The 22,738-nt window shown below is 55.2% G+C and overlaps 2 protein-coding genes across 2 annotated transcripts; one reads left to right on the top strand and one right to left on the bottom strand.

Annotated features, from left to right (window-relative positions):
* The first annotated feature begins 406 nt into the window (after positions 1-406).
* On the top strand, positions 407-3,227 carry LOC119250812 (testis-specific Y-encoded protein 2-like). The gene is made up of 6 exons (XM_037518411.1): positions 407-1,009; positions 1,752-1,829; positions 1,956-2,058; positions 2,162-2,307; positions 2,401-2,485; positions 3,051-3,227. Exons 1-6 carry the CDS (start codon positions 407-409, stop codon positions 3,134-3,136), a joined length of 1,101 nt encoding a protein of 366 aa, XP_037374308.1. The 3' UTR covers positions 3,137-3,227.
* An 11,924-nt stretch (positions 3,228-15,151) lies between these two features.
* On the bottom strand, positions 15,152-17,982 carry LOC119250810 (testis-specific Y-encoded protein 2-like). The gene is made up of 7 exons (XM_037518410.2): positions 17,619-17,982; positions 17,381-17,574; positions 16,562-16,639; positions 16,333-16,435; positions 16,084-16,229; positions 15,906-15,990; positions 15,152-15,444 (listed from the first exon to the last, which is right to left on the bottom strand). Exons 1-7 carry the CDS (start codon positions 17,980-17,982, stop codon positions 15,242-15,244), a joined length of 1,173 nt encoding a protein of 390 aa, XP_037374307.1. The 3' UTR covers positions 15,152-15,241.
* Positions 17,983-22,738: the final 4,756 nt, after the last annotated feature.

The raw sequence follows: 22,738 nt of genomic DNA, 5'->3' as shown, positions 1-22,738 counted from the left end.
CCCGGGCACCGGGGGTCGGGCGCTGCAAGGCCGGCCGCAGGTCTTCCTGGGCGCAGGCTCCGCAGGCCTGGGAGGCCGCGGGGGGCTGGGCCTGGGTCTCTGGCCCACAGCGAGGGCGGGCCCGTCGACGGTGCCGCCCACCGGCCTGGTTCTGGGCCGCCAGGGTGTGCCGGGCAAGCATCCCGCCAGGCGTCAGGACCAACTTGTGCGCACGCGCCCTCTGCCCACTGGTGAGGTCCGCCTTGCAGCGCAAGACCGCTGGGCATAGCGGCCTTGCCTGAAGACGGCGCCTGCCTCCAGTAGGCCTGCTCTGGAGCCACCGGCCCACGTGCCAGCGCCTCCCGCCCCGCGCTGTTCCAGTTACAGCTGCCACGGGGGACGCCCCGCACGCAGCACCCACGACAGCATGGAGGGCGCGGCAAGGCCCGGCCCTGGCGGGGCTCCCGGGGGGCCGTCCGCGGTGGGCCCTGTGCTGGCGAGCGGCCCCGAGGAGGCGGCGGCCGCAGGGCATCTGGGGCAGCGCGCCCCTCAGGGCGGCCTTTCCCAGCGAGGCCCCGTGGCTGACGGGCCCCCGGGGGACGGCGCTCAGGAGCAGGCCGCCATCTTCGGGCAGGCGGGTGGGCGGGCAGCTGAGGCCGGGCCCCAGGGTGCGCAGGCGGGTAGCGGCGAGGGCTTGCTGCTGGTGCCGGGGGACGCCTTGGAGGTGGTGGCTGAGGAAGAGGTGACCCTGGACAGCGACGGCGAGGACGGAGACCCGGGCGAGGGCGCAGGCCTGGCGCTGGCAGCGGCCGTGGCCAGCGGGGGCGGGCAGCCAGGGCCCGCTCCCGCGGTCACCGCCCCATCGGTCCTGGAGGCGCTGCAGGCGCTTCAGTTAGAGCTGGAGCCAGTCAACAGGCAAGCCAGCCGGGCCTACTGCAGGCTGAAGCTCAGGATGCGCCAGCGGCGCCAGCCCCATCTGGATCGCCGAGGCACCATTATTCAGGGCGTGCGTGGCTTCTGGGCCAAGGCCGTATCCTTGCTGCTGCCGCTTCCCCTTCCCCTGGCAGGGCCACAGTGTGGCTGGGCTGCGAAAAAGGCTCCGCGGGGCGGGGCGGGGCTTGGCGGGGGAGGGCCCGGCTGGGGGAGCGGGCAGGTGGGACACCGCGCAGGCCGCACAGCAGGCCTCTTGGACCGAAGGCCGCGGGCGGGCGTGAGCACACTCGTAGCTGGCCGGCCCGCAGGCCTTGGGGGACGGCCTGGATCTGCCCCCTGGCGATCCCGCGGGATGCTCAGCCTTGGGGTGGGGGTGGGGGTGGGGGTCCGGCGGCGCAGGAGGGACTCGGTGGGGGCACTTGGGGGTCAGCGGTGCAGAGCAGGGAGCGCCCTGGAGGAGGGCTTTCCGCGCAAAGCCCGTATTCGGTGGGCAGGTGGCCCTGGGCGAGCAGCCACAGGCAGAGCCCAGGCTTGGAGCCGGCCCCGCACCCAGAGACTTCCTGTGCCCGGTCCTCAGCAACCGGGAGCCGATGGGAGTGGGGATGAGGGTCTCCCAGGGAGCGGGGCCTGCCTGTGTTGCTGCACACACACTCACCACCCAGGCGGGTAGGGTGGGCCTGCCTGTAGCCGGCGCTGCAGAGGTGGAGGGGCTCTGGTGACCTCCCGGCTTGGGAGGACAGGTCCCACAGGCCAGGAGGCGTGGAGCTCTCTCAGACCAGCCTCCGGCTGCCCCCCAGCCTGCCCTGTTCAGCGGCAGCAGGCTCCTTGACCCAGGCCAGTTTGTGAACCACCCCCAGATGTCAGCCTGGCTGAGTGACGAAGATGAAGACATGCTGGGCTACATGATCAACCTGAAGGTGAGCCCAGGGAGAGGGAGTCTGCGGCCGGGGAAGGTTCAGGGAAAACATTGATCCCTGGCAAGGGTGAGGAAAGGGTTGTTCTCCTGGATGAGGTCTCACCTGCCCTTCAACTTGTCCTGGTAGGTGGAAGAACACAGAGATTGCTGCAGGATTTCGTTGCTCTTTCGGAACAACCCCTACTTCCAGAATGACGTGGTCATCAAGGAGTATCTCGTGCACATCACTGGTAAGGGTTCTCTCCCCAGGAAGGCAGCAGCAGGCCGGTGTGTTGACCTTGTATCACTGGAACCAGCGTGCAGGCGCCTTCTCACACAGTCCTATTCCGGCAGGATACAGGCCCTCTCACTCCACTCGCATTCAGTGGCACCAGGCCTACCAACGGGAAGCCTACAGCCGCAGGCATGACAACAGCAGCCTGAACTTCTTCAACTGGTTCTCCGACCACCATTTTGCAGGCTCTAGCAGGATTGCCGAGGTGGGGCCTCCCTGGCGAAAGCCTTGCATGGCCTGGGTGGGTTCCCCCAGCTGAGTGAGTTGGGGTTCGAGCCCACCCCACTGTCCCCGGAAGATCATTTGTCAGGACCTGTGGCCAGATCCCCTGCAGTACTACCTGAGGAGGAAGGTACAGGGAGAACGAATCGTGAGGCGGAGAGGTGAGGCTCCCCCGGAGGATGGCTGCCCAAGTATATGTGTGCCCAGGTTTTGTTGCCCTGGCATCCCCAGCGGGGAAACTCACGAGACCCCGGGTTCCTGAGCCTGTGTCTCCAGTGTAGGAGGTCTCAGTGTGAGGCGGGAAGTATGCATGGGGACTGCCCAGCAAGCTGAGTCTGACCTGGCAGGCTTGGCGCCAGCGATGCAGACAGCCCAGGGAGCCCACCATTGCTCACAGCCAAATCTGAGCCATGGATCCCTCTTATCCCTATGCCAAGCCCACCCTCGAGCCCTAGCCAGCAACCCCCTCAGTTCTGGCCCACCTAATGTGCTGCCTGCTGCCCAGCCTCCCCTCTGCTGTCTTTGCATTCTTATGCGAGGGCTCATCCCACTGGTTGACCTTTCACATCTATGACGCCACCACTGCCCCCTGCTTTTGACTTTTCCTGCCAGGCACTGGTCAAGAACACCTCACCCTCCCTGGCGTTCAGAGGAAACTGGCCGTAAGGCAGATGGGAGGAGATACTCCTTTGTGCACACGTGTGTCTGTCTTCCTTTGTGTTCCAGGGAAGACCCAGAGTCACGCCAAGGATGGGGCTACTGCAGGTGAAGATGTACGGTCAGGAGGGTTCTGCTACACCGGGCATCAGTGAGAGCGGACCTGTGGTGTCTCCTACAGAGTGAGGCTCAGCGAAACCTGGGTCGTACCTCTGGATTATAAATAAACCCTGCCTAGTCAGGCTCCCAGCCACTGTGTGTTGCTCTTTCTTGTGTGATTTGGGTGCTTTTCCATGGGACTCGTACTGGGCTCAGGAGCAGAGATGTGGGGTGTGAGATGTGGGGTGCAGAATTTGGAGGCAGGGAGTTTGGGCAGAATTTATAAGGAATCTTTTGATCCTTTTGTGAGGACTCCCTCCCTGCTCCACCAGGAGAATTAGTCTCCACCACCAATGACACCCTAGGCATTCCATCAGCAAGACTTTAACATTTCTGCTTGTGCCAGTGAACATTTGCGGTTGTTTGGAAGCCAAGTCTCTGCTTTTTTGAATTGTTTCTGAAAGGCTAGCTTCCAGTCCTCACTCAACAGGACACAAACCAAGGGACAAATCATTTTTTTTTTCTGAAGTACTGGAACTTGGATGTGTTGCTAAGATGAAGCAAGCAAAGTCTATTTGCCTGGGGGCAGTGGTTTCCTTGATTATTTCTGGGTCTTAACATTGGGGCATGTCCAATCTCAACACCACTGCAGTGCTAATGGTGGCACTTAGCTTTGTGTGTCTTACTTGCCTCCATGTGATCAGATCATCTGCTCTCTCTTCCTGGCCAAAGTCACTGTCGTTTTGTCATGCTTTGAAAGTGTGTTTGTTTCTGAGGAAGATCCAGGTAGTCAGAGGTTGGAGGGCAAAATAAGAACCAGCTTTATCATCTGGCTAAGTTCCAGACCTTTCACACACCAAAGTCTCCCTTCCAGGTCTCCCCATGGCAGCAAAGTTCAGCACTAGAAAGATAATTAGTGGGGTATGAAAGATGCCAGCCTAGCCACACATGGGCTCTTGGGGCCAGGGCAACGGGGTATTGAAGCTCAGGTATCTGATTAGATGGACTAGGTGTCTCCTCAAGGCCCTTAACCCACCATCAGGTGAAGCCCAAACATCAGTGGCTGCTGCAACAGGCAGGACAATGCACAGCAAGGAAGAGGCAGGCCTAGGTGACGGGCTGGAGCAGCTGGTGTAATATGTGATGGAGGTGGGGTGGCCCATGTGGCAGAGGGTCATAGGAGGAAGTAACCATTGGCCACAAGGTACCCGACGTGCCACATGCGGGTCCCAGGGCAGCAGCAGAGGACACATTCTAGCAGCAGCTGAAGGCTGGGTGGAGGAGCCCAGGCAGCTGCAGCAGTTGGACCAGGAGCCAGAGACCGAGCCCAGCACCAAGTGGCCTTTATGTGATGTCTCAAGTGGCAGAGTTAGAGGAGTGTGCCTTGGGTTGGGTGTGTTCTCAGAGGACATGAGCAAAGTTTGTAACTGTGAGTGAAAGAAGAGAGAGAAAAGTAAAGACTGGGGAAATTCAGTGCCTCTAAAAGTTCGGGTCTGGTGTGATGGCTAGGTGGGTCCAGTTATGGCCAGGGGGTTCCAGCTATACCTGCAAGTTCTAGGGGACCAATGGTGAGATTAGGAATTACAGATTGGAATGGGGTTCTCTTCAGGGAGTCTGTTCTGATGTGTCAGCTACCCCACAGGCCTACTCATTGAGGAACTGACAAGGCATTGAGAGGTGTCCTTCACACCCTTACAGGAGCAGAGCATCGCATGAACCCCTGCACTATCCAGCTCTGTCCAAACTCTCCAGATGTATGGGTAGCCCCTGACTCTTCACATTGACAAATGCTTTCTGTGTCTTCCATGATTTACTGGAAAGCTGAAAGAAGTACCTCTTCTTTGTTGTGTGCAATAGGTGGGTCCAGGTCTGGTGGCTCTCAGTGATCCCCAAGGTCTCTCTTCCCTGCTTTGCATGCATCTACTTCTCAACTTTCATTTGAACCACCATTGCTGATCCTTTGTCTCACAGTCTCTTTTTCACATAACATTCTACCAACTTTTTTTTTTTTAAAGTAAAGACAGAAACACAGGAGGGTGAGAGAATTCCCCAGAGCCTGAGCGGGAACAGAACAGGCATGGAAGGAGAGGTTTGTGTGCCATGTGGGACCCTCGCCCAGTGGCCGGGGATCAAAAGGGTACTGCAGAGGCTGTGGGCAGCTTTGCAGCCCAGCGCTCAACTGCTGTTCCACCAAAGGAGGCCTCACTCCACCACCTTTAGTGGACAGACATGACCCCGTGGCTGGGCCACAAGGAGGCAATAAAGACAGAATCTGTGTCCAAATCATACTGAAATGCGTGTTCTTCATACAAATTCACCATGGTTTTAAAAGACTGTATGACAGAAAGCCTTGAAGCAGTTCTGTCATTTAAAGCTGAAAACCATAATGTAAAATTAACAATCAAAAGTGAGGGTGTTTCTTTCTTTTCTTACTCTAGGGCCTAAATAATTGTTTATCCACTGTATTGACTGGGGAGGGGGAATAAAAAGAAATCCGCTTCACATGAGAATTTGTCAACTCTTTAGCAGAAGGTGAAATCACCTGCCCCCCCCACCACCCCCCGCCATCCTTGGCTCATAAAAGGAATATCAAGCAACAGATTCTGGCCATGAATCTCTCTGGATGAGGCTACCACAGGGGCACACTGGACAGTATGATTCAACGACTACTTCAGGACAACAAAAAGGCCATAAACGCACGGCGATCAGACCAACCAAAGAACGGTTTTACAAGCGAGTTAAGGGTAGAATTCTGGGCAATGAGGAAGTCACATTTTAAACAGCTGAAAGAGAACAAGTCAAGCCACACAGGTAGTGAAAATGAGCCAAACAGGCGAGCAGACATCACCCCTCCAGCTTTACTTGCCGTGAAACCGCAAAGTTGGGCATCGAAATGCTTGGGAGGGACAAGCCCCAGATTCCTGGTTGGAATGCAAACTGGGCCCCGCTTCAGGACACTTGCACACATGCATGCACACGCACGGGCACAAAAATGTACATGCTTACATTCCGGGACGCCCCACTTCTGCGAATCCCGACCGGAGGAGGTCCGAGGGGGCTCAGCCCAGGGCCGTCAGGCAATGACCAAGACAGCCGGGGTTACCTGTCCATGATCCAGGAAGTCAACGGGAAATAGGGAACACCCGGTCAGTCCAGGGCAAGCCCTGCAGAAGGCGAGAGTGGGTCGGCTCTCCTCAGCTGAGGCCAAAGAGCCTGTGAAGCACTCACGCCAAGAACAAGTGTTACAGAGGAGCCAGCAGGCAGGGGCTCACGCCCCTCCCTGCAAACTGGGGAGGGCCCAGCATGAGGGAAAGGGGTTCACCACCAGGCAGCTCAGGGCCACAGCCCCAGGCAATCGGGGAAAGGGGTTCACCACCAGGCAGCTCAGGGCCCACAGCCCCAGGCAATCGGAGCAGCCAGGACCAGATGAGGCTTAACTCCAGGATGACTGACCTCACAAGGCACCAGCAGTGGAAGACAGATCAGTCCAGGCAGAACTAGGTGATGCTTGAAGTTACCAGGCATAACTAGTTGACGAGCGAAGATACCAGGCATACCTAGTTGATGGCAGATCTAACCAGGCCTAAGTAGTGGGTGGCCGATTTTGCCAGGCATAGCATGTAGATGCCACATCACTCCAAGCCCTGCTAATGGATGACCGATGTAACCAGACGTAACTAGCTGCTGACAGTCAGTCCGAGGGAAACCAGCAAATGACCTTACAAGCTGGGTCAAGGGAGTCCACCTTTCAAGACGGTACTAAGCACGGCTGAATCACTGCAGAGAAAAATACCCATGAGCAAGCCATCCCAGCCAAGCGCTGGCTGGCAGCACCGGGCAAGTACTCCAATCTTTGGCAGCCCAGGGCGATGACTGCTTCAGCGGAGCCATAACCAGCGGGTGACCCTGTTCACGCACAGGGTCCCACTGGACCGGGCAGTGCACGAGAAGATGGAGGCAGCCCAGGCCCGGTTAGTCCAGCAGTGATCAGTCCAGGACCAGCTAGTTGGAGACTGATGGTACCAGTCCAGCCTGGTTGATGATGCCGAGTCCAGGAGTGACTAGTGGGCGACCCGTCTTAGCGGGGAAACTTGTTGGTGACCGAGTCTGTCCGGGGCAAACAGGGAATGGCCGAGCATTCTGGATCAAAAATGAGTCACACCCGCCATTCGAGACTGCGGCCATCCCTGGCTGGGTCAATGTGGAGAAAAGCAGTCAATGAGCAAGGCGTTCCAGGCCAAAACACCCTGACGGCGGCCTAGGGTACAAGTGTCGGCGAGTGAGTGAGTGTCCACAAAACTCGCCCACCCGATCTGTCCAGGCGGAGCTACCCCATGGGCAAGCAGTTCAGCGAAAGGCGGTGCAGGGAGAAACGCGGGATGGCAGACGCAGGCATGCGCCGAGCAGCGTATGACGGGCCAGCCCAGGGGAACGGGTTCATGGCAGGGGCAGCCTGGGGCATAATAGTTGCTGACAAATGTGTTGCAGGGGGAAACAGTTGATGGCTGGTAAGTCCAGGGGAAACAGACAATGACTGAAAAGCGCAGGATAAAGAGTTAACCACCTAATCAGCGCAGGGTCAAGTCGTCAAAGCCAAATCAACAAGCAGCTGTTAACCAGAGACACACTGTGGGGCCGGGGGCAGAGTGAGCAGGATGGAAACAAGACAGGGTGGAATTGTGTGGGGACTACAATCGAGATGAAAATGCCTGCATTGTACAAGAAAGAAAAATGATGTCAAAATATATAATATTTAAACAATAGTAATAAAAAATTAAGTTAAAAAATGTTGTATGTCCACCTTTCCAGTGGTCAGTGGTTTCCACTGAGCATCCACTGCCCTGGCAGGTAATCCTTCATAAAGCATCTGAACAGCCCTCATTATGCTTCTCTGTTTGCTTCAAGTAAGGACCAAATGCGGTAACCCTGCCCCTGCTGAGTGGATGCCACTACTTTAATCCTCTACTTGAGTAGCAGGACCACTTTGGTCTTGTACTGTCCCCCCAGCTACTCACACGCACAGCCACCACTGGTTGGTAATCTTTGTTCTGTGCTACCACCTCCCTCAACACTGGCCTCACACTCTGGACATTTAGGGACTACTGTGCAGCCGCTGAGAGCTGTTTTAGAATATTAACTTAACTTGCCAGCTTTGGATTTCTCTTTTAAAGTCCCAGCCATTTATTCAGGTCCCTTGCCCTGAGCAACACATCTCACAGCTACAGTATTTTTGATGTGGAAATTCATTGTGCATTGTGTCCACTTTTCAAAAAAATAATTAATTAATTTATGCAAGCACTGGGTACAGTCAGGATTGCGAGAGGGTGAGAGAATTCATCAGAGCCAGAGTGCAGAACAGAACAGGTAAAACACACTGCCGAGGCCATTAGCAGGCGGCAGGAGAGGTCTGCGCACCATGTAGGACCCTCACCCAGTGGCCTGTTATTGAACTGGTGCTGCAGAGGCTGAAGGCAGCTACACAACCCAGTGCTCAACTGCTTCGCCACTGGGGAGACCCTGTGTCCACTTCTATATTTTTTTTTCTGCTGTGGATTTCTCTCTCCCTGCACTTACTCACAAATGCTTTTATGAGCATCCCTCACCTATCAGTTTTCAGTTTGACACTATTTTGTGAAAGGAACAAATCACAGTTCAGACTCTTCAGAAAGCAAGATTGGTCTTTTTAGTGAGGACATAGTCTATCCGTGGACCTTGAAATGTTTATCCTAAGAGCTTGTGTATGTAATGATATGGCAATGACTTGGCTTTGAAATTTCTAAAATAGAAAACTTATAGTTTGTAAAGTATAAAACTTAGAAATTAAATCTCTGGGATGTGGAGGCTTACTAGATGTTTCTCCTTGTTCAATAAATGATAATATATTATGTTATTTTTAAAAGGTCAATGAAAAATGGCTCCACGGTCAACACATTAATCTGATTAATTTTTCATCCAATAGCATATATATTTCTTTTTAAAAAAAAAATTTTGTTTTAAGATTTATTTATGTGCACAAGAACTGGGATGTAAGCCAGAAGTTAGGGGGTGAGAGGATTCACCAAAGACAGTGGCAGAGTGGCAGGGTGGCAGATCTGCTGAAATATGCTGTTTAGGGGTGTAGCCAGAAAGGCAGCAGAGGTCTGCTGTGTCTTGTGATTTGCTCCCTAGCTGGCCAGGGATTGAACTTGTGCTGCAGTGGCTGGTGATAGCTTGATCTCACTGTCCTTAACCCGTGTGCCACCCGGGAGGCCCAGCATCTATCTTCAATAATTTTAGACCCACCTGAAATTGGCATGTTAACATATTTAGAAGTAGGAATGCATTTTTAAATTATTTCATGCATTCAATGGTGGCAGGTCTTTTATGAAAGTAGTATTATCTGTTACTATAGATTATGAATGTACCTGATATGCATTGTGTGTGAGGTTATACCAGCTCTGTGCTGCCAGTGTTGGTGGAGGTCCCAGAGCTGGCGTGGATTAGTATGGCATCACATCATGTACCAGGCTGGCCAAGAAGTTCTGCGGGGGCTAGTATAATGTCAGGCATGGTGTGGAACGGAAGTGGGGACTCTGTGCTGGTTAGTATGTGGTCGCAAGTGGTCCCAGACCTTGATCTCTTATTAATTACAAAGGATGGAGCACACATTTTAACATGTACTTTGCCTTGTGGTTTCTTCTTGAGTGAATAGACTGCTAATTCGATGGACATTCTTATACAGAAATGCATGAATTTCTTATATACCAGAAGATTAAATCCCTAACTTATATAAATGTTCTGGTATGCAATGGTGACTTTTTAATCATATGTATTTTCCTTTGTTTGGAAACAATTTGACTTGAAACTACTTGTTTGTTTGTGGCTTAATTCCTTTCACACAGGGTTGAGTCACAAAAGTATGGTGGAACATGAAACCAAACTTACTCTCTGTATCTTATTATTGTAGGTATTTTAATCTATCTGAAGTTCATTCCTATGTGTGCAGTTGCCCTGTAAATCAAGCCACCCTTTTATGTGTGGCCCCCTATTTTCTCAACACCACTTGTTAAAGAGATTGTTCATTTTCTATTTTATGGCCACAGGTGTCTTATCATAAGTTTGGACACATGTGATTAAGTTCTACTTACCCACCTATCTCATGGTGAAGCATCTTGTTTTAGTAGGACTGTTTTACAGTAGAGTTTGAAGTAAATAATGTGATGTCTCCAGTTTTCTCAGGGTGATTTTTCAATTTCAGCTCTTTCACAGTATTATATATTTTTTGGCGTTCTATGCAATGTATTTCAAATATGGTGCATAAATTTGATACATATGGCTGCCACCCCAGAATGCTGGCTGATGGGTTTTAGGCCTTCACAGTGCCAAATCCTGAAAAAATGAGCAGGAGGCCAGGGTGGGGCCAGAGAACAGTTGGGAGGACAAGGACTCCCCATCCCAGCCTCAAGACCCCCAGCCTCAGGCGCCACACCTCTTGGGCCTGGAGAGAGTGCTGGGGCAGTGAAGAGAGCAGTGCCCCAAACAAGGGTAGAGAGGGCACTCAGGCAGGCCAGGGAACTTCAGGAAAACACTTCTGGGCCTGAGGTACTTCTGCAGGGGCCACCTCCCAAGCCAGAACGGACAGAGGGGGACCAGAGCCTCAGCCAGCTGCAGCACCCAGAGGCCCTCCCCACCCGCTGCTAGAACAGCGGTGCTCCTACCAATGCTCTTCTGCACCCTAAGGAGCTCCAAGTTGTGATATCTGGGCAATAGCCACACACATCCACATTAAAAAACACACACTCTCAGGCCCACATGCGTACCTGGAAGCCAGACCAACAGCAGCTCAGGATAGCTAAGCCCACTTCCAGGGTCCTGCCTGTCTCCCACTATGAGTTGACTGCACAGGCAGCTGACTTGCTCTTCTTTCTCCTCACCGCTCCCTGGGCCCCTTCCAAGCACACACAGAGACAGAAGCACTTGTGAGTGTGTTTATGTATGTCCCTCTCAGCATCACTTAAGAAATGTGTACCATGCTTGTCCTTTGCTCTCGCTGGCAATCCTTCCCTCCCTCGTGTCTATGACAGGCGTGAGAGCTAGCCGACTCATCCTGCCAGTGCTGCCACTTGTGTGCACCTCCGAAGTCTGGTTCGACTTGCTCCTCTGTGACCTCAAGTGGGTCTCTGGAAGGCCCAGCCTGTAGAGCAAGCATGATGCATTTGGGCACACACACAGAAGTGGAGGGGCTGTGGGCCTTTGTGTGAGAACCTGAAGGAGAGGCGGTGCCAAGGTCAGTCTTCAATGCCAGGTCTGTGGCCCCTTCCCCTTGCTCCCTGGCACCTGCAGGACACCTTGTGTCATCCAGACAGCCTGTGACCATTCTCACCATGGCCTAGGGGATTGTGGGAGGTGAAGGGGCAGTGCATGTTGACAACTCAGAGGGCAGGGTGACCGAGCAGTCTGCCAAAGGGAGGGGGTCTGAGAGCTGGACACCACAGACTTGAAGAAGGTTGTGTGCAAGGGCCTGTGTCTTGTGATTTGCTCCCTAGCTGGCCAGGGATTGAACTTGTGCTGCAGTGGCTGGTGATAGCTTGATCTCACTGTCCTTAACCCGTGTGCCACTGGGGGAGCCTAGAGGAGCCTGGAGGGGGAGTGGGTATGTGGGGAGGCGGCTGCAGAGCACACCAACAGCTATGAAATGAGGACTCAGAAGGTGAAGATGGAGCATGGTGGTCCTCTGCTCCCTGGGGGCCTCCCGCACTGCCCTGTGTACCTAGTCCTCCAGTTCCCTCCCTCACACACTCAGACACTCGCCAGTCTTCTGACAGCCTCCGTGTCCCTTTCTGGGGATACCAGGCCATGGCAGCAGCCTCTTGCCCTCCCCTCTGCCCCAACACTCCACCGCCTCCCCTACCCAGTGCTTGTACGCATGAACACCTGACTCACACAGTCCACTCACACATGAACGCCCAGCCCTGCCCTTACCCAAACAGTGGCCTTCTTCAGATTCCTCTCTTGTGCCTTCCTCCCTCAGGTAGTACTGCAGCGGATCTGTCCACAGGTGCTCGCTGATGACCTGCTGGGTGCCGCTCACTTGCTGAGGATCTGCAACGGGCTGGCTCAGTTAGGGCTCGAGCCCTTTCCAGGCACCTGGGGGCTTCAATGTGGCCCTTTTGGACCTTGGGCAGCCTCTGCCCCCACCTTAGCAATCCTGTCGGTGCCAGGGCACTTGCTTGCAGACAACCAGCTGAAGAAGCTCAGGCTGGTAGAGTCTGGCCTGTGGCTGCGGACTCTACCTTCACACTCCGAGAACCACCAGACCGTGGTGGAACCAGACACCCTGTATTCAGGGGCAACAGCGAGAAGAGGGTGGCTCTGGCCTGGCTGGCACATGCACCTGCTGCCCGGCCTAGGCCCAGGCAGCCAGCCAGCTCTTATGAGAGATGCTAAGGTGATACTCCTTCTGGATCACTTTGTTCTGATAATATGGCTTGGTCCAAAAGGAAAGCCTTATCCTGAGGTAGGGCTTGGGATGGCCCATGGCCTCCACCTGCCAGGCCAAGTGGAGGAGAAGGGAGAAATCTCCAGTGGGGCTGCACAGGCGGCCTGCGGCCAAGAGAGTGGCAGCCCTTCTGGACTGATGCCCCTCTGCGGCTGTCAGCCCAGCCCCTTCCCGCCGCCCAGGGGACCTTGACCTGCAGGCCGTGGCCCAAAGCACTCGCCCATCAGAGGCCTGGCACAGACACCAGGCACAGGCCTGTCTCCCAGGGCCCTCACTCGCCCCGAACCTGTGCCTGCAGGGTTCTGGAAGCATGGCTGGGCCCCTCCCTGCTTTCCTGCTCCTCCCACGGGTGTTCCTCCAGGCTGGGGTCACTTGCCCCTGCAGGCGGTGCCCACACCTCTTCCCAAAACACCACTCACCCTTGCTCAGGCCTCTGCTGCCTGCTCCCAGTTCCCAGACAAGCAACCCCTGCCCCTAGCTCCTTCCCCGCCCCTCCGCCCACTCGCCCACTCCCACTGGCTCCAGCTGCTAGCAGCAGTAAGGATATAGCTTTGGCCAAGCAGCTGGGGATGCGCTGGCGGGTGGTGCTTCTGGGTCTAGCTGCGGCTTCCGCTGCTGAGTGATCTTGCGCTTGAGACTGGAGGAGGCCCTGCTGGCTCGGGCATTCAGGATGCTCAGCTGCACCTGCAAGACGTGCAGGGCCTCAGAAGGGGGCCGCTGCAGCTGGCCTAGGTCTCTGGTTCCTGGTCCTCCTACTGCAGCTCACTGGGCTCCTCCCCACAGCCCGTGGCTGCTGCGCAGCATCTCCACTGCCGCCGTGGACCAGCATGTGGCACGTAGGGTGCCTCATGGCCAAGGCCAAGGTTACTTTCTCCTGTGCCCCCCCACCTCCATCACATCTTGCACCAGCTGCACCAGCCCATCTCCCAGGCCTGCCTCCTCCCGTCAGGCCAGGCCTCAGCTGCCTACACAACCTCTAGCCTGAAATCTGTGACTGCCTGGGCAGTCCCAGTGGCTATGGGCTGCAGGGCACCAAGGCCCCTCCCGGCCCACAGCAGATAAGGCCCATGCATGGGCCAGCGTGGATTATTGGGGGGCCCCAGGGCTTTGCTCCACTATCCATGCGGGGCCAGATGTGGAGCATGTGGTGCATCTGGGGCGTTAGGCACCCAAAGGCTACGGCTGAGGTGGAGGCTGTTGTGCAGCAGTGGGGTCGGCAGCAACCAGAGGCATCAGCGCATGGGTTCACGGGACAGAGCGACCCCTGTGGGAGGCAGGTAAGTGGCATGCAGCCCAGCAGGCCTGGGTTCTTCCTGAGCCCTGTGACCCTGGACAGGCAGGGAGCATAGGGCGCAACTTTGCACCCCGCACTCCACGCTGGGCAGGGCAGCAGGTAAGCTGGGTGGCAGCCAGGTGCCCGAGGGTGGGCGGTGTGAAGACCTCAGCCCCAGCCAAGTGGGCACAGGCCACTGGGCAGCAGGCTCTGTGAGGGTGGACTACCTGGGTGCCTAGCCCACATCAAGGAGGTTGGACACACCTGAGAAGACCAGTGGGGATGGAAGGGACTGTGGAGAATGGAAAGGGCTGCTGTTGTCGTCTGTTGCTCACCACTCAGCAGGACCTCTTCTCCTTTGTTGTGCATTGTCCTGCCTGTTGCAGCAGCCACTGACGTTTGGGCCTCACCTCATGGTGGGTGAAGGGCCTTGGGGAGATACTCGAGTCCCTCTCATCAGATACCTGAGCGGCAACACCCTGTTGTCCTGGCCCTGAGAGCCCGTGTGTGGCTAAGCTGGCATCTTCCACACTCCACAAATTAATTATCTGTCTAGTGCTGGACTCTGCTGCCATGGGGAGACCTGGAAGGGAGCCTTTGGTGTGTGAAAGGTCTGGAACTTAGCCAGATGACAAAGCTACTTCTAATTTTGCCCTCTGACTTCTGACTACCTGGCCTTTCCTCAGAAACAGACACACTTTCAAAGCATGGTAAAACCACAGTGACTTTGTCCAGGAGGATAGAGCAGATCATCTGATCATGTGGCAGCAAATCAGACACAACAAAGCTCAGAGCCAGCCACCATTAGCACTGCGGTGGTGCTGAGATTGGACATGCCCCAATGTTAAGACCCAGAAATAATCAAGGAAACCACTGCCCCCAGGCAAATAGACTTTGCTTGCTTCATCTTAGCAACACATCCAAGTTCCAGTACTTCAGATAAAACTGATTTGTCCCTTGGTGTGTGTCCTGTTGAGTGAGGACTGGAAGCTAGCCTTTCAGAAACAATTCAAAAAAGCAGAGACTTGGCTTCCAAACAACCTCATATGTTCACTGGCACAATCAGGAATGTTAAAGTCTTGCTGATGGAATGCCTAGGGTGTCATTGGTGGTGGAGACTAATTCTCCTGGCGGAGCAGGAAGACAGTCTTCACAAAAGGATCACAGATTCCTTATAAATTCTGTCCAACCCCATGCCTCCAACTTCCATATCCCACATCTCTCTACCCTCACCACTGCCTCTTTGCTCCTGAGCCCCCCTACGAGTCCCCTGGAAAAACACCTGAAACACACAAGAAAGAGCAACACACAGCGGCTGGGAGCCTGGCTAGGCAAGGTTTAATTTGTAACCCAAATACACGATGCAGGTTTCGCTGAGCCTCACTCTGTAGGAGACACCACAGGTCCACTCTAACTGATGCCCGGTGCAGCAGACCCCTCCTGACCATACATCTTCACCTGCAGTAGCCCCGTCCTTGGCATGACTCTGGGCCTTCCAGAAACACCAAGGGAGACAGACACACGTGTGCACAAAGGCGTATCTCCTCCTGTCTGCCTGATGGCCAGTTTCCTCTGAGTGAGATGAGGGAGGGTGAGATGTCCTTGGCCAGTGCCTGGCAGGAAGAGTCAAGAGTAGAGGGCAGCAATGGAGTCAGAGATGTGAAAGGTCAGCCATGGGGGTGAGCCCCCTCCATGACTATGCACAGACAGAGGAGGGGAGCATAGGAGGTAGGCGCACATTAGGCGGGCCAGATCTGAGGGTGTGGCTGGCTGGGGCAGAGGGTAGGCTTGGCGGCCATGGCACAGCAGTGGGAGGAAGAGGAGTCCATGGCTCATCTTTGCCTATGAGCAATGGTGGACTCCCTGGGCTGTCTGCATCTCTGGCCCCAAGCCTGCCAGGTCAGACCCAGTTTGCTGGACAGTCCCGTACGCATTTCCCACCTCACGCTGGGACCTCAGCCCTCATGAAACTGGCTCAGGAACCCAGGGCCTCTTGAGTTACCCCGCTGGGGATGCCGGGGCGCCTGTACCTGACATGCATATACACTGGCAGCCCTCCCACAGGGAGCCTCACCTCTCCGCCTCACGATTCGTTCTCCCTGTGCCTTCCTCCTCAGGTAGTACTGCAGGGGATCGGGCCACAGGTCCTGGCAAATGATCTGCCGGGGACAGCGGGGTGGGCTCGGACCACAACTCACTCAGCTGGGGGAACCCACCCAGGCCATTCAAGGCTATCACCAGGGAGGCCACACCTCGGCAACCCTGCTAGAGGCTGCAAAGTGGTGGTCAGAGAACCAGTTGAAGAAGTTCAGGCTGCTGTTGTCATGCCTGCGGCTGTAGGCTTCCCGTTGGTAGGCCTGGTGCCACTGAATGCGAGTGGAGTGAGAGGGCCTGTATCCTGCCGGAATAGGACTGTGTGAGAAGGCGCCTGCACGCTGGTTCCAGTGATACAAGGTCAACACACCGGCCTGCTGCTGCCTTCCTGGGGAGAGAACCCTTACCAGTGATGTGCACGAGATACTCCTTGATGACCACGTCATTCTGGAAGTAGGGGTTGTTCCGAAAGAGCAACGAAATCCTGCAGCAATCTCTGTGTTCTTCCACCTACCAGGACAAGTTGAAGGGCGGGTGAGACCTCATCCAGGAGAACAACCCTTTCCTCACCCTTGCCAGGGATCAATGTTTTCCCTGAACCTTCCCCGGCCGCAGACTCCCTCTCCCTGGGCTCACCTTCAGGTTGATCATGTAGCCCAGCATGTCTTCATCTTCGTCACTCAGCCAGGCTGACATCTGGGGGTGGTTCACAAACTGGCCTGGGTCAAGGAGCCTGCTGCCGCTGAACAGGGCAGGCTGGGGGGCAGCCGGAGGCTGGTCTGAGAGAGCTCCACGCCTCCTGGCCTGTGGGACCTGTCCTCCCAAGCCGGGAGGTCACCAGAGCCCTCCACCTCTGCAGCGCCGGCTACAGGCAGGCCCACCCTACCCGCCTGGGTGGTGAGTGTGTGTGCAGCAACACAGGCAGGCCCCGCTCCCTGGGAGACCCTCATCCCCACTCCCATCGGCTCCCGGTTGCTGAGGACCGGGCACAGGAAGTCTCTGGGTGCGGGGCCGGCTCCAAGCCTGGGCTCTGCCTGTGGCTGCTCGCCCAGGGCCACCTGCCCACCGAATACGGGCTTTGCGCGGAAAGCCCTCCTCCAGGGCGCTCCCTGCTCTGCACCGCTGACCCCCAAGTGCCCCCACCGAGTCCCTCCTGCGCCGCCGGACCCCCACCCCCACCCCCACCCCAAGGCTGAGCATCCCGCGGGATCGCCAGGGGGCAGATCCAGGCCGTCCCCCAAGGCCTGCGGGCCGGCCAGCTACGAGTGTGCTCACGCCCGCCCGCGGCCTTCGGTCCAAGAGGCCTGCTGTGCGGCCTGCGCGGTGTCCCACCTGCCCGCTCCCCCAGCCGGGCCCTCCCCCGCCAAGCCCCGCCCCGCCCCGCGGAGCCTTTTTCGCAGCCCAGCCACACTGTGGCCCTGCCAGGGGAAGGGGAAGCGGCAGCAGCAAGGATACGGCCTTGGCCCAGAAGCCACGCACGCCCTGAATAATGGTGCCTCGGCGATCCAGATGGGGCTGGCGCCGCTGGCGCATCCTGAGCTTCAGCCTGCAGTAGGCCCGGCTGGCTTGCCTGTTGACTGGCTCCAGCTCTAACTGAAGCGCCTGCAGCGCCTCCAGGACCGATGGGGCGGTGACCGCGGGAGCGGGCCCTGGCTGCCCGCCCCGCTGGCCACGGCCGCTGCCAGCGCCAGGCCTGCGCCCTCGCCCGGGTCTTCGTCCTCGCCGTCGCTGTCCAGGGTCACCTCTTCCTCAGCCACCACCTCCAAGGCGTCCCCCGGCACCAGCAGCAAGCCCTCGCCGCTACCCGCCTGCGCACCCTGGGGCCCGGCCTCAGCTGCCCGCCCACCCGCCTGCCCGAAGATGGCGGCCTGCTCCTGAGCGCCGTCCCCCGGGGGCCCGTCAGCCACGGGGCCTCGCTGGGAAAGGCCGCCCTGAGGGGCGCGCTGCCCCAGATGCCCTGCGGCCGCCGCCTCCTCGGGGCCGCTCGCCAGCACAGGGCCCACCGCGGACGGCCCCCCGGGAGCCCCGCCAGGGCCGGGCCTTGCCGCGCCCTCCATGCTGTCGTGGGTGCTGCGTGCGGGGCGTCCCCCGTGGCAGCTGTAACTGGAACAGCGCGGGGCGGGAGGCGCTGGCACGTGGGCCGGTGGCTCCAGAGCAGGCCTACTGGAGGCAGGCGCCGTCTTCAGGCAAGGCCGCTATGCCCAGCGGTCTTGCGCTGCAAGGCGGACCTCACCAGTGGGCAGAGGGCGCGTGCGCACAAGTTGGTCCTGACGCCTGGCGGGATGCTTGCCCGGCACACCCTGGCGGCCCAGAACCAGGCCGGTGGGCGGCACCGTCGACGGGCCCGCCCTCGCTGTGGGCCAGAGACCCAGGCCCAGCCCCCCGCGGCCTCCCAGGCCTGCGGAGCCTGCGCCCAGGAAGACCTGCGGCCGGCCTTGCAGCGCCCGACCCCGGTGCCCGGGGCCGGCCTCCACTGCCGCTGGGCCGCTAGGGGATGCCAGCCCGAGAGCCGCCCCACCCCTGCAGCGGACGGCAACCCTGTGTCCCCTGGGACGCCGCCACACAGCCAGGGCCCAGGGCACCTCAAGGGGCAGGAAGCCTGAGCCGCGCGCAGTGGCCAGTAATGAGGGCCAGTCGCATCCAGGCTGACAGGGGCCATCCCACTCACGGGGGACGAGGATCTCTGGCCGAGCGGGGGCCTGGGTGCCCAAACAGGCTTTGGGTGGAAGGCCACTGATGCAGGGGCCACAGGTCCAGGAGGGCTTTTCTGGTCCCTCTCTGCCTCGGTGCCTGGGAGGGTCAGTCTCTCCCTCAGCCTCACCTCTGGGTCTGTTCCCCCACCTCTGCAGAGGGGCTGGGCCTCACTCCCTCTGGCTGTCAGGCTGCCCTTCCTTGGTGGCCCTGACTTCCCCCACTCAGTGTCAGGTGTGACTCGGTGGGCACCTGCCCAAGGCCTGTTATTTTCCCAGCAGAGGATGGTGTCTGCTCCCAAGCAGGCGCCCCCTTGGACTGCTGACTCTGTGTGCCCACACTTTTGCATGCGTGTGCAGTGGGGGAAGAGCAAGGCACTGGTGCTTGCTCCTCGGCCATCAGAGTGGGAAAAGTCAGGAGATGAGCCCCTCCTGCACCCTTGGGCATGACACTGTGCAAGACGGAGCCTTAGGTCCCCCTTGAGAGGCTCCCTGCAGGATCGCCCTGGAGCAGGCTCTGTGCGCTGAGCGTGCCTTGTTGCCTGCCAGGGCTGTGCAGGATGTCCAGCCACAGCCCTGCCTCAAGCTCACCCTCCCAGCTCCCCAGCCACTGCGCTGGCCTTTAATACTTTTCACATCCATCTCCAAAGCACTGAGGCAGGGGCAGAAGGTCCTATCTGTGGATTTGTGAACGCTCCTGGCACCCATCCAGGGGCCCTCCGTGTTTTCAGCTGGCTGGCCAGGTCACTCAAGGGGCACAGTTTGCCTTTGTCCCTCACCAGATAGCCCAGGGGCAGGCGCGCCCAGGAGCTGCCAGGCTTCCAATCCAGTCCAAACACCATGACAGGCTGGCAGGTCATCTCTATCTTCCCTGTGCCCTGGGGAGGTGGGGTGCGAGGCAGGTTGGGCGCTGAATGTCTTTCTGTGGGGACTGCAGCCCCAGCAGCTCAAGCCATCTCTCCAAGGCCAAGGCCACTGCCACCCGAGAATGTTGCATGATGTGTTTAGGCCTTCACCATTCCCTTTGTAAGAGAATAGCGCCAAATTTAAGCAGGCCAAGTGCTTTATTTATTTATTTATTTTTTAATTTCTTCACTTGTAATAACAGAACTTTAATTTGGTTTATACTTTTCATGACATCGAAAAGACATCTCAGAGCACTTTTATGAAAGAGAAAGGAAATGAGGGGTAGGGCCTCCCTGTTGGCGCAGTGTTAAGCATAGCTTTATGAAGCTGTCTGTGACCTCATCAGCTGGAGGTTGATCCCAGGCCTGCCAGATAGCTCTCCGTGTGGTGCAGACAACCTCTCCTGTCTTGCCTGCTGTTCCCCTCAGCAGTGTATTTCAGTCAGTCTGCCTGCTGTGTTTCCCACTCTGTCTCTGGTGAATCCTCTCACTGCCCCCCCCCCCGAAAGTGAGTTCTTGTATGCATAAATGAACAAATATTCAAAAAGAGAAAAGAAAGAAAACGAGGTAAAGAGCAGTGGGATCTGCAAGGTAAACTGTTGATAAAGGCACTAGTGAAATAATCAGATGAAGGTGTCTTAAGTTAACATTAGGTCAGCACTGCCCTTTCAGACCTTCTCAACCCAGCTGGTCGGCTGGGTTCTTGTGTACTACTGAAGGAGGCATAATCACTGACACAGGCTGAAGATTAACAAGCTCAGCTTTGTTGCAGAAGAGACTCCGGACAGCAGGAGGGTGTGTTAGGGAGCAATAGGTTACTGAGGGCATAGGTTCCCTTTGTGCAGGGCTCCTGAGGACTCTCCATTGTTCTTCAGAGCTCCCCAGAGTTTGTTCCACTCTGGAGTGCTTTTCCACTGCCCTACATTTTACCTCGTCACTTCCCTAGTCAGCAAAAGGTGTGAAGCAACCACTAGCTCACGCCTGCCAGCCTTGCGGTTATAAGCTTTTGCCCACTGCCCCCCAGCTCCCTCGAAGTGCTGTTCTTCCTGACTTCTTATGTTACTGGTGGTTTCCCCATCCCAGTTCCTTGGCTCAATGTATTTAGTGTAATTCAGTTATTTTGTTTTGAGTGTTGAGGGGGTAATGGACCATCAAAGTGGTGGACAGCTCTAAATTACTTGTTTCCTTCTTGTTGGAGATTTTTGTGTCCGTATTATTGACTTTGGAGTGAATAGAAACCCCCTTTTATCTCTCTAGTAATTAATTCATTTTGATTCAGTTAACGTTGGTTTACAAATGACGCCAGTTAATCAAGACGACAATGTATTTTGTGATGACAGCCCCAGATCCACTTCAAAACCATTCTCTCCTTACCTTGCCCACTGTTCCCTCCATCTTCCACTGAGCACCACTGATCAAGTATTGGAAGGTGCTGTTGGTCACTCACTGGACTGAATCTCCTCATGCACTCCTCATGGCTCCCTGGATGCCAGGACATGTCATTTCTCATGTATGCATCCCCCTTTGCAGGGACACTGGCCTCCTTGTGAAACGCTCTTTTTAATAGGGATGTATAGTGTAAAGGCTCATATGCCCATACATTCATTTACCCGGTAGAGAGGGAACCATGATTAGAATTTGACAATGACATAACAGTGAATCAGGAAGAAACGGAAAACCTCAGTCAGCCAATATCAAGCAAAGAAGTATGGGGAATATAACCAAAATGAAATGCGTACATTGTGCAAAGATGAAAAATGATGTAAGAATTATATAAAATAAAATATTAAAAAAAGAAGTTGAAACAGTCATCGAAACTCTTCCAAGAAACTAAAGTGCAACAGAAGGCACCACAGTGAATTCAAAGAACTAGTAGCTAGCATGCTGAAACTCTTTCTAAAATTCAAAAAGAAAGAATACTCCGAGGCTATTTTAGGAGGTATTACCTTAAAACCAATAACAAAGAGAGTCAAAACACACAAAAGAAACCTAGAAACCAATTTCTCTTATGAACACAGATGTTCAGATCCACACAACTTAAGCAAATTAAATCCAGCAAGATACACGTCTGCACTTACGAATGCAAACAGCATCAATCAAAATCACTTCCAGGAAAAAAAAAAGAAAAGATACTAATATTTCTAGGGGTACATAATTGATGATAGTTTATGCAATTAATTAAAAGCTTAAAGAAAAAGGGTTGTGGATTCTCTATAGAAAGAATATCAGATAGGTGCTGTCCGTCAACGATGGTATTAGCAATGGATGGGAAAAGAGTAAGTTTTGTTCGCATGCAATTTTGATATTTGAAAAAGGAGACAGGGAATACATGGAAAAAAATTGGATGTAAAATATTTGTGGGAAACCAATGTTGGAAAAGAAATGTTTTTGGGATTTTTAGATTCACCTTTAATATTCACATCATACACGTATAACAGCAATTTTTCATTTTAATTCAGCCGCCAAAAATGACTGTTTACTTGGACTATTGAGTTGTTCATGACACAAAGTGTTGTGAAAGACTCCTTTGCCTTTAAGCAATCCGATTAAAAAAAAAAAAGAGTGGGTGATTTGCACTAATTTCATCATCAGCCTTTTGATTCACTGTGAATCCTATCTCGGCAATATCTATTTCGAGTGGTTAATTTGCTCAAAACCATGTTACACTGCCACAAGTGTCTTTGAAATCTTTGTCACTTTGGCAAGATGGATAATCATGAGTTGCCTCAATAATCTGTAAGCTTCCACTTAATTAAATATCAAACTCCTTTCAACACTTTTAAAAACATCCCCCCCCACCCAATCTACAAGTAATAACGAGGGGTCAAAGAGAATGGGGAAGGAATGGAATACTACGAATGGAATGGAATACTACGAAATAGTAACCGATCCATGATAAACATTCCTGGTGACACCAAGGGCAGTGAAGCTTGCTGGAATTAAACATTGGATGTACTGCACCAGAGTCAAGAATGTGCCAGAGGATCATAAAGCTTATGCTTGTGATAGTAACATGCTCTTTGTCCCTCCAGGGGAATGTCATTTTGTTCAGGCATGATGTGACTGCCTGGGCATATGTGGCACAAAATGTTCAATGTATCTCTGACTTTTGCCTTGCAGTGGGACATATGTTGAGCAGAACTTGCCATCCTACTAGGGGTTCCATGAGGGCCTTAGGGAATTACACCTTGCTCCAGTGTTTGGAGAAGCCCATGCCT

The sequence above is a fragment of the Talpa occidentalis genome, unplaced genomic scaffold (assembly GCF_014898055.3).
Source record: "Talpa occidentalis isolate TD23 unplaced genomic scaffold, MPIMG_talOcc4v2.1 talOcc4.18, whole genome shotgun sequence".
NCBI classification, from domain to species: domain Eukaryota; kingdom Metazoa; phylum Chordata; class Mammalia; order Eulipotyphla; family Talpidae; genus Talpa; species Talpa occidentalis.
This window is presented reverse-complemented; position numbering and strand designations above follow the sequence as displayed.

Excerpts from the sequence above, each read along its gene's own strand:
- LOC119250812 (XM_037518411.1), top strand. The coding sequence starts at position 407 with ATGGAGGGCGCGGCAAGGCCCGGCCCTGGCGGGGCTCCCGGGGGGCCG. Across the intron at positions 1,830-1,955 it reads GCTACATGATCAACCTGAAG|GTGGAAGAACACAGAGATTG; the intron begins GTGAGCCCAGGG and ends TTGTCCTGGTAG. Across the intron at positions 2,059-2,161 it reads GTATCTCGTGCACATCACTG|GATACAGGCCCTCTCACTCC; the intron begins GTAAGGGTTCTC and ends CTATTCCGGCAG.
- LOC119250810 (XM_037518410.2), bottom strand. The coding sequence starts at position 17,982 with ATGGAGGGCGCGGCAAGGCCCGGCCCTGGCGGGGCTCCCGGGGGGCCG. Across the intron at positions 15,991-16,083 it reads CCTCTAGCAGGGTTGCCGAG|ATCATTTGCCAGGACCTGTG; the intron begins GTGTGGCCTCCC and ends TGTCCCCGGCAG. Across the intron at positions 15,445-15,905 it reads ACGAATCGTGAGGCGGAGAG|GCACTGGCCAAGGACATCTC; the intron begins GTGAGGCTCCCT and ends TCTTCCTGCCAG.